This window comes from Eucalyptus grandis, chromosome 1, assembly GCF_016545825.1.
Source record: "Eucalyptus grandis isolate ANBG69807.140 chromosome 1, ASM1654582v1, whole genome shotgun sequence".
In the NCBI taxonomy this organism is placed as follows: Eukaryota; Viridiplantae; Streptophyta; class Magnoliopsida; order Myrtales; family Myrtaceae; genus Eucalyptus; species Eucalyptus grandis.
This window is the reverse complement of record NC_052612.1, coordinates 50,052,913-50,063,529: the sequence shown is the minus strand read 5'-3', so window position 1 is coordinate 50,063,529 and position 10,617 is coordinate 50,052,913. Positions and strand designations below refer to the sequence as shown.

General features: G+C 38.9%; 2 protein-coding genes across 2 annotated transcripts; one reads left to right on the top strand and one right to left on the bottom strand.

The window, feature by feature from the left end:
• The first annotated feature begins 4,270 nt into the window (after positions 1-4,270).
• LOC104449280 (hypothetical protein) lies at positions 4,271-6,672 on the top strand. Its single transcript, XM_010063399.3, is given in 5 exon segments — positions 4,271-4,474; positions 5,384-5,609; positions 5,612-5,630; positions 6,013-6,226; positions 6,398-6,672. Coding segments are annotated over 5 exon segments (756 nt in total). The 5' UTR covers positions 4,271-4,300; the 3' UTR covers positions 6,521-6,672.
• Positions 6,673-6,884: 212 nt separating this feature from the next.
• LOC104449271 (peroxidase 66) lies at positions 6,885-8,812 on the bottom strand. The gene is made up of 3 exons (XM_010063387.2): positions 8,380-8,812; positions 8,106-8,294; positions 6,885-7,568 (listed from the first exon to the last, which is right to left on the bottom strand). The coding sequence occupies exons 1-3, from the start codon at positions 8,596-8,598 to the stop codon at positions 7,005-7,007; spliced, it is 972 nt and encodes a 323-aa protein (XP_010061689.2). The 5' UTR covers positions 8,599-8,812; the 3' UTR covers positions 6,885-7,004.
• Between the last annotated feature and the right edge of the window lie 1,805 nt (positions 8,813-10,617).

Here is a 10,617-nt window from a genome sequence, read left to right as displayed (position 1 = left end):
CTTGAAGCGGATGAAACATCAGGTTGACTTAGATCATGCGACTAATTAATGCTCCATGCGCAGCAGCATAGCCTTTTAACTTCCAAGGGGGAATAAAAAATTGGGTGTGGTGACCCGAACGAACTTGATGGGTCGTTGCTTCGGCTGGGCTAAAGTTACTGGTTGGTCTAGGTTTTCCCTTTCCCAGTCTCCAACATGGGATTTGCCGAAGGAAGTGGTGGGACCCCCACGTGTCTTCTCACTTCGGGTTCCACGTTGGACCTGTCTCTCTTTTCGATCAACTTTTTTCATCGGTAGAAGTGGAAAATAACTTTGCCAAATATCATAGAAAACTCCAAATATACTATCAAAAATCTTAAATTTATCCACTATAATACAAATATTCCTATGTGAAGTATAAATTCCATCTTCTTCAACTCCATCTAAGGTATATTTATCGAGATTTTTTACTATACAAAAATAATTTTTGGGTATAGTTTAAGATTTTTAATGACATGAAAAAAAAAATCTAGGGAATTTACGTGATAGTGGCATAATTTGAGTTTTTATTTTGTGATATTAACTACATTTTTTCTATCAATACATGATGGGTTCTAATGATGTATACGCATGCCTTTTTGTTTCGGTTTATTGAAATTCATTGGTAATCTTTCCATTGGAACTACGATGGATCGGAATAATATTTTTTTTTTTTTACATCAAGAATTTCACCTAACTTACTTTACAGGAGCACGGAATAATGTTCGTATCTAAAAAGTTGCATAACTTTTTCAAGAGAAATATTTTGATTGACATGAAAGTGGTGTAATTAACTAATTGAAAGTGAGATGTAAACACATATGACAACGCTAAATAGGATGGGATTTAAAACATATGGACATTGATGAGTGGTTGGTTTACGCCATTATATCATAGATTTATGGTGTATCCATTGTGTAAAATGCTTTCTCCTCTTTTGGTGATTAGTTAGAAACAAACTTGAAACATGAGGCGAATGGTGTATTGGAGAAACATTGGATTCTCTTTTCTCGAAAATGCTAGATCAACTTAAATTTGATATTTCAACGGATTCCATTGATCGGCAAAATAGAGAGCAGGGGTTGTTAATGGCGCTAGCGACCCCCAACATTACCATAGGAATAACACTTCTGTTATGACAGACCAGCACTATAACCTATTCAAATTCGAGAACAAGTAGTCTTGAGTTGCGCGAGAGAAAAAGAAGATACTAAAATCGGCAGGCTCGCAAATTGACGGGTTAGGGTTAAAATCCCTGTTGGAACAAAAATGCTCTTGTCTCTCGCTGGGAAGAGCTCTCTCTGCCCATGGCGGTAGCTTCTTTAAATAAACCCTAAAACCTTTCTCAAAACCTAACAATCATGATTCCGAAATAACTGTTCTCATTCTCGCCCTTCGGAAGTTGATTCTGCTCCCTTCGTTTTAGCATGGGTGATTGTCCTTATATTTCCCCTCCTAATCTTGCCCTAAATTAGTTGAAATAACCGTTCTCATTCTCGCCCTTCAGAAGTTGATTCTGTTCCCTTCGTTTTAGCATGGCTGATTGTCCCTATATTTCCCCTCCTAATCTTGCCCTAAATTAGTTGAATGAGTGTCACGACCCTTCTCGAGCGAGGTCCGAGGAAGCTGTTTAGAAGTAATGTCGACAATGAACTAACGGTCCTTAGTTGATGCTGCTTCTCCCAAGTCCCTATCTCGTGCAACATTGGACTTTTCATTTTAGTTGATCAGCTTATGAGAGAGTTATCCTAATTTGGGGTCGCTTCTAGCTTTTTGAGTAAGATATCTCACTTATCACGCAATCGGTAATATAGGATTAAGACTTAATTACACTAATCGATCCAACTAATGTCCCTTCAATAATTAAAGTCATTCGTTTACCTTCCAGGCGTTTCATGCGGTATCTGTCTATCGCAATCAAATATGTAAACAAAGGCAAACAATGCCATAAAAAAGAGATGAGATAAGGTACAAAGATAGAAAATTTGAGCTGTACTGGGTAATAGCCAAATATAGTCTCATATTACGACACCTTGGGATAGGACCCCCACGAGCGGGTACCTTGAGCTAGACGCATGATGACTATGAACCAAAAAATATGAAAAGACTAGCTAACTAACGGCAACAAAGTACTAATCAAACATGTATTGAGCCTATACCTAAATGCGATTCTAATCTGAATAAGACTAAATTTTTATCATTTTTGTTATCCATTTTTATTTCTCGCCGCTTACCTCCTTTTTGTCTCACGATTGGTTATTTCCAATTCCCCCAAGGTCACGTCTCTTTCTTTTCTTATTTTAAAACCACCAAATTACTCTCTGTTTCTTTCACTCAGAGTCCACCCATTCCTTTTCGTTCTTTCTTTTTTTCTTCTTCTTTCTCCTTTTTATCATCCCCATTGAAGCCAAAATTTATCCCTCAATGTAACACGGCAAAACTGAAGGTGTCAAAACCTAAATCAAGACCATAGAAGGCAAGCTTGAGGCACACAAGACATTTGGTCATGCTTAAACATTGAAATATGCATGTAAGAATAACTGATTATTAATTAATAGTTTAATAACTATTTAAAGTGTAAAAAATGTATTGACTATAAAAAGTGACAACTCTTGTGAAAATGAAAGGAGGCAATTTTTTTTTTTTGTCGATCCTACTCTAATCCTATTCTAACACTCACTCTCAGATTTTTGCTCTGAAGAGGCAACTATTATGAGAAGTTGCAATTCCTACGAAAAATGCAACTCTTATTAAAATTTATAGTTTTTTATGAAAAAATGCCACTCCTATCAAGATAGAATCTGCTTTAATGGAAGGTACCTATTGATAATCTATAAATAGAGTCTAGTCATCTCTTTACTTAAGACAACAAAACGTTATATTATATCATTTATCAATATGTTGAGACAAAAGTAGGTTAAAGGAAGAAAAATCAGATTTCTCTGTTTTCTTCTATTTTGTCAACCATCATTCTTTTCAAGGCTGTTTCTATGGAAGTCGAAATTGATTTCAAAAGTTGGAATATAAATTTTGATAAAAGAAAAATATGGTACTATTCTTACCACAGTTTAATTTGTCCATGCTTAAAATCCTGATCTATATTTGTTAAAGAATTGAGCGATAAATTTGCTTCTTTCTGGTGGAAGACTAATGAAGCTAAACTTGGTATGCACCGGAAGGAATGAGACATTCTAAAGGCTAGAAAGAATAAAAGAGGATTAAGCTCCAGAGATTCGATTATTTTTTGAAAAAAAAAAATGGGGCTTGAATATAACAGAATCTATGCAGAAAGTAGCTAAGCTCACCTCAGATCGGATTTCTCCTAAGTTTAGGGTTTCCCGAATTAATATAGAGGCATCCTACGAACCTAGATCGACGGAAGGAACCATCCCTAGCATTCGTCGCGATGACTCGCGAAGACTCCTCGACAGATTTGCAAGGTCAGTTCAGGCTTCTATCACAGCTGCAAGTGGAATCTTTTGCTTTGCTTCAAACCCTAATTCATTGGAAGCCTAGAAAGAAAGAAGGGCTTTTGATTTAGTTAGAAAGTCTACAGTTAGTTAAAGCAGCCCAAAGCTCAAATCAGCTCCCTTAGGAAGACCGTTTACTGGCCTCTAATTGTTATGATCTCTTAGGATGCGATTCGTTCTACTTTGCAAATAGGCTTTGAACGTAATATAAATACTAAAAAGCAATTTTTAATAAAGAAGACATTGAAGGACAAAATCGAAAAGTTCAAGAATTGTCGAGGGCATTTTCAGAAGATAAAGACTAGTTTTAGTATTTAGCCAAATGCTAGTGCGGACTAATATTAGGCTTACGGCTTTCCTAAAGCCAGCATTTGGTGGTAAACCTATTGTGAAAACTTGCCAAACACCTCAATATTTTCCACAAGGGTCTTTGGGAAAGCTGTACCAAATGCATTCTTAGTCGACGTTGCATAAATTTGAGTACTGCATCGTTTTAGAGAGGCCAATTCCATCGCGAATTAGGTCGCCGAAACCTATAGGAAAAGTTCACTACCGTAGAACTGGGTTTCTTCACCCCCTAGTCCTTTGGGATCATTTGCATACAAATGCCCATTTCTGGGCCCTTTCTGGCCTTTACTCATTGAATCAAACAACAATTTCGACCCAAAAAAGGTAAAAAGGTAGCGGGTCAGGGTTGACATGATCTACCACTATTCGGCCCATCTAGGCACCGAGAACCCGCGACCGGACCGGGTCACCAATCGGACCTCCGACGGGATGTGATTTTGCAATCCTGGGGAAATCAGCTGGCGATGATGGCAGAAGGAGCAGGGGAGGCGAAGGCGAAGAGGAAGATGAGAGACGGCAGAGACAAGGCCAAGAACTCCAAGACGACGAAACCATCTCCGGCCATTCCCAAGTGGCCCCTCGTCAAGCCCAAGCAAGATCTCCAGATCACTCGCCTCAAGGATACCGATCTCTTCACCGTACGAATTCCGCCTCTTTCTCTCTCGCATATCGTGTTTCTGCTCGATGCTTGTTGCTTCGTGGATGGAAAAGGTGCTGATCCGCGTCATGGGTGTTTGGCCTTTTGGCGTCATTTTGGGATCTCTAGGGAAAGGACGATGCTTTCGAGAATACGCGGGGCACGAGCTTTGTGTTCGTTGACTGTCGGTGGTCTCTGAGGTGGCAACTGCTGATTGCCCGTGAGGTGTTTGTGCAGATTCGTAGCGGAAAAAGGGATATTGGGCGGTGAATTGATAAGTAATTCTGAGGGTTTTTCGGTTTGAGAAGCTGGATCGATTAGATGTTGTTTTCAAGAAAGTAGGATTATATGAAACCATGTGAATTCATCAGCTATGAGGAGGTATACCATAGAGCTAGTCATAGTAAGCTAAAGGCAGAGCCTGATATGAAGGCCTCGAGTCGGGCGGCGAGATTTATTGATTCTTTTAGCAGACCGTATTGGCTGTTTGGTTAGTCTTGATAATCAGATGGCTTATTCCTATCTAAATCATATCTCGGGATAATGTTCATGTGGTCTCCGTTACTCTGCTTGAATTATATATATGCGGCTTCCACTGGAGTAGCTCCACATCGGGGGTAAACAATCCTTTCTGCATTTATTCTGAGTATACAGCTGTTTTCTTCCACTGCACGAGTCTCTCACGCAGTTTTCTGCATAGTGGTTCATATATCGAGATGGATTGGTGGAGAACTTTGATTGTCAGATCACTACTAAAAGTAGGGTGTGGCAATTTAGTTTTTAGGCCCCGCTCATGCTTATGCTCCAAGCAACAAGGAACTGTGTATTTTAATTAACTAGAAAATGTGTTTGCGTGTAGAATGGACCTGTATTTCTAGTGGTGATTTCTCTTTCATGGTTAAGATTTCAGGTGCAGAATTTTTTCACTCCAGCCGAATCTAATGCATTTGTAAAAGTTGCTGAATCCATTGGCTTTGTTCACCAAGGAAGCCTTGGCCCAACGAAAGGCGAAGCTTACAGGGACAATGATAGAATTTCTGTCACTGATCCCCTGCTTGCAAATGCAATATGGGAATCTGGACTTAGCAAATTGTTCTCTGATATCAAAATTCGAGGGAGGGTTGCTGTTGGGTTGAATCAAATCTCAGATTTTACAGGTTTGTATTGCTTTATAGCATTACCAAAGCCACATTCTTTACCTTTTCCATGTATAGATGCATCAGTCACACATTGGCTAACTTTTTCAAGGCTCTAAATTGGCAAGAATATAGTGTCGTCAATCTGGGGTAAACTGAAAATGACTTCCCTTACTCTGTGCATTTGAGTTCTGATACATGCTTCAGGTTACATTACTGCTGCTTTATTTCTGAATAGTGAATATGCTTCAGTTGATTTGGAACCTATTTATTCACAGAAATTCTACATGGTGAACTGAAAGTCACTCTGTTAATAGCAGTAAAAGCTGGCAGAGGAAATAGTTGTTATCAGCACCCGTAAAGTTTTATTTCATTAATTTGTTGGGAGTCGCCTACACATCAGGTACAAGGTTGGTCAACGATTTGGAAGACATATTGATGAAAGTGTTGATCTTGGTGAAGGAAAACGTACCCACTACACCTTACTAATTTACTTAAGTGGTGGTTCAAAGTCAAAAGCCAAGAATGATTCAAGCAACCGTAGTAATTCTCCTTCAGAGCTGCTGGTTGGAGGAGAAACTGTCTTCTATAATTCAAGAAATGGTATTGTGGCTGAGGTATATCCTTTCTATGTTTTCTCTGTTTGAAGTTTTTCTTTTGGATTCATACAATAAAGATTATCTTTGCCCCATTTTGTTTCTGGCATTCTTCATGTTGCATCCTTGAATATGGCATTCTTCCATGTCCTGGTCTACCATTTGTGATTTATCTCCATCTTAACTCCATAGGTCGCTCCAGCTGAAGGAATGGCTCTACTTCATATACATGGTGATAAGTGTATGCTTCATGAGGCGCGCAATGTGACAAAGGGTGTCAAGTATGTCTTTCGTTCTGATGTAGCTTTTGCTTGAGTTCAATTTGTTGATCAAGCCTTTACCAGTCACATAGAAAGATAAGTAAGCATAGATACGTTTTGTATCTTGATGAAGTGAGCTTGGTCATCTTTCAAAAGTGTACTGTATCTACTATGACCATTCTGATCATTTTTGTACCTCCTTCCTTACCCACTATTCTTCGATTTGATCTGATGTTCTTCCCATAAATAATAAGTTTTGAATGGATTGTGACTGATAAATATGATAACGAAGTGATGTTAGCTTGAAAATTGAAAATGCGGTATTTCATGTGATGCTTATGCCATCAACAAAGATCAGCTCTTACTGAACCAGAAACATATACAGAAATGGGAAACAAAAGTTATCAGCAAATCATGCGTCACAAAGTAGACACTCATCTCTTACGTGATGTTGGCACATTCTTATTGAATCAGAAACAAACACAGAAATGCGAAAACAAAAGAAATTAGCGAGTCTTCTCTCTCTCTCTCTCTCTCTCTCAGTTCACCGCTCTGCATTTTATTCTCACTTCTCCATTTTCTCGCACTCCAACATTTCCGAGTCTTACCATAGAAGCTGCAAACTCACTGAAGAACAGACTTTGATCTTGGGCAAACAAATTTACAATCCACCTTGTCCTGTAATCACTATACAGTGCTTGATCTGACCCAAACACACCTTCACCCGCCACGAGTCTTCTGTAGTAATCGTTGTCAAAAGTTGACGATGTAGCATCCAGAAACTGTCCCGCATTTCGATTCCTGTTTGGTTTAGGGCATTCATTCTTCAGCTGTTGTGCGAACGCATGGTTCAAGGTCGGATCTATGTCAAGAGTCGAAGAGAAGTTACGAAGCCGGGCGTCGAAAGAGGAACAGTGTGAGAAGCCCAGGGTGTGGCCACCAGATAGTGCAACCAAGTCCTTGAGGCCTAAGCCTCTTTCGGCAAAGCTTTGAAGGAGTTGGGTTACGTTGAAGGTTGGCGCCGGCAAGTTGATCGTCTCTGAAGCATTTGATACTCTTCCATCTTTTCTGCCTTTCAGCACGTTCCAAGATGGCCCTCCAGCCTTAACAATGAAAACAATAGGCAATATTATGCCATAATAACTATCTCGAGGGGTTAGTAATTAGTTCAATGTGTGGAGCACCTTAGTAATTTTTCTTTTATCGAGGGAATAACTTTTTAAGCGAATCAAGTGATAACTACAAGACCACAGAATGCAGTAATAAGATAGGAAACCATTTGAAACTCTTTTCCTTTTTCTCTCGGGCTTGCTGGTTTATTTTCATAGATACTGCCTTTCTAAAACTGCGATAGTCTAGGCTTTTTTCTGAAATGATAGTCGAGTTTACTGGACTCACTTGTTGCTGTAATTCATTAGAAACCAGTTGTTTGGAGTTTTTTGAGTGAATCTTGTGTAGTAATTGCGAGCATGCTAGAACTAATCTAGTGAACAAGGTAGAAATCAAACGAGCTTCATATGCCTTATATATTGGATTTAGAATAAATCTCAAAATCATTATGAGAAGTACATGGGAATGATCATGAACACAATGTGCGTCATGAGGTAAAATTGGCTTGCTAGGGGAGTTATGGTTGTTACCATGGTAACTACGTCTCTAGCCGCAATGGCGATGATATCAGCACAAGAGACTGTATGTGGACATGCCATTTCGAGCTTTGCTTTGGCATCATCGATCACGTAGAATGCTCGAACCGAGATATTTGGAGGACCATCTTTCTCTGCTTGGTTTCCAGGAGTAGAGTCGAGCAACAACGACGCATCGCATCCCTGTGGGTACGCACCATCCAATGACATGAGAGAGAGAGAGAGAGAGAGAGAGAGATTTTGCATGTAAGAATGTAGATATCCATACCCGAATGAAACAGTCGTGGAAGAACATCCTTAGGAGACGAGCGGGGACTTTGGGGTCGTGCCTTGTGGCATTTTGAACCGTCTGCAATATGATTTTCTCAGCTTGTGGACATGTCTGGTCATAATAATGGGCATCGAGTGTGGCTCTCGATACCGAAACCATCGCCAGTAGAAGGGCGAAAATCACGCGAGAGCGAGGCTTCAGCGCAAGGACGGCCATATTGATGTATCGAAAGCAAGAAATGACCGGATGTGGATATATGGACTTATGGCAAGATGGACCGCAGTATATATAACGGAGGAACACGTTCAGGTGCTTGGGGTGTAGATGTCCCGGACATTTCACATTTGCTTTCAAGTCACTCAATGTGGGAAAAACAAAATGAAGCTGCCTATGTTGGACGCGGCTTTTGGTGTGCTTTGAGACCAAGTATCTCCACCTAAGCTCCAATCTTGGAGGATCAAAAGATATATAAATAAATCCAGATTAACTCGCGAAATCACAATAATCAGATTATGATTCACGCGTTGCGAAGCAAAGGGAGAGATAGATGCTTCTTCTACTGTTGGCTTATCCCCATCAAAGTTAGTTTTAACATGAGGCGTACGGTTGGTGAGAGGTGAAGTACTCGTCCATGCTGTACTGCCGTTCTTCTCTCTGTGGATTGATGTTCATTTTCAGTACTGGTTGAGCGGTTGGCCACAAGCAATTCAAAGGCCTCTAAACTTGCGTATGCAGCTAAAGGGAGTTCTAAAACACAAACTATGAAAAAAAAAATGCATATAATTAAAACGTATAGAATTCAATTATTAATCTAGGCTTATTAAAGAATCATGAGGGGAATAGGAGTGAATCTTGAGCACAGGGCCCTGACCGGACTTAAGTGGGCGAATCTAAGGCCCATGAGGGAATGATAGCCCACCCAAATTGTGCTTAAGTGGTCCGCCTAATCCATGACTAGGCACGACCCAACTGTAGTGTACTTTGTGCGCTTGATTAGGGGTGAGTATGGTTTTAGAGTATGTAGGGTAAGTTCCAAATTCTAAAAGTTGGAAAATGGATTTTAACATGCACCTTGACCTAAAACAAGTCTTTGTGTTTTTCTTGTTTTATGCTTGCGCAAAATTTCGCGATATTTTATGGCGTTTAATGATGAAATAATATGAGCTTCATTTCCAGCGATATCCACAACCGAAACTTTTACTTTACTAATCTTTTATATTTTTTTATGTTTTTAAATATGAGTTGTGGTCAATTGATTATAAAACCAAATGGTAGTCATTAGATGTGATAATTCGCTGCAATAATTCAATTAAGAATACAGATAAAGTCTGAGTAGACTATGGAATTGACCCTAGAATCTATAATGTGGTAAATTCCAAGATAGATTCCAAATTCCAAAAATTGGGAATCGGTTTTGACATATAAGTTTCAATTAGAATCTAGATCAACTCTGGAACTGCTCACCCTTACATTTGGTACAAGCTTAGACTCTATTTGTTTCATGAAAAATGATCAATTAGATTAACATTTTCCTATAAAATGATTCCTAGTATTACTTGGAATAATTAACCAATAAAAAATATTTTTATTATTGACAATTATTTTTGTCCATAAATTTGTGGACAATGACAACATTATCTATTTATTCGTTTTTGTGAGCGATAAAATCAATTAATGTTAGGAAAATATCTTTTAGATAATTCATTATTTGCGAAAAAAGAAGAAGAGAACTTTACTAAAACTCTGTTTATTTCGTGAAAAATAAGATATTTCTACAAAATGTTTTTCGAAAAGTCATTTTTTCTTATTTGGCTTAAATCTGAAAATAAATAGAAATATATTTTTCATTTTTGAAAATAAAAAATATTTTTCTTAAAATGTTTTCCCTTAACCATGTCGTCAGATGCAGAGTTGTTTCATCATCTTTCCCATCTCTCTCTTCTCTTAATGAGATGAAACCCCACTAGCTCAATATGGATTCACAAGCTCATCTGGATCTAGAGGTGATCTATGTACCTTACCAGCTCTATACGGATTCACAGGCTCATCTGGGTCCAGAGGTGATCATTCAATTGGATACGTCAGCTAATCTGGTGGGGGTAAACAAGGGACGACGAAGAAGAAAGTGGATCCCATGGGGAAAATGATTGATCTGACTAATAGGGAAGATAAGGGAATCAAACCTGAAAGTACAGAGAAAGCCAAAATTACAAAATATCTCTGTAGAATAGACTC

What these genes read in the sequence shown, in the direction of transcription:
- LOC104449271 (XM_010063387.2), bottom strand. Translation starts at nt 8,598, where the DNA reads ATGGCCGTCCTTGCGCTGAAGCCTCGCTCTCGCGTGATTTTCGCCCTT. An exon ending in TCCACGACTGTTTCATTCGG is followed by an intron (nt 8,295 to 8,379) that starts GTATGGATATCT and finishes GCGTACCCACAG; the next exon opens with GGATGCGATGCGTCGTTGTT. An exon ending in CTAGAGACGTAGTTACCATG is followed by an intron (nt 7,569 to 8,105) that starts GTAACAACCATA and finishes TTCATTGTTAAG; the next exon opens with GCTGGAGGGCCATCTTGGAA.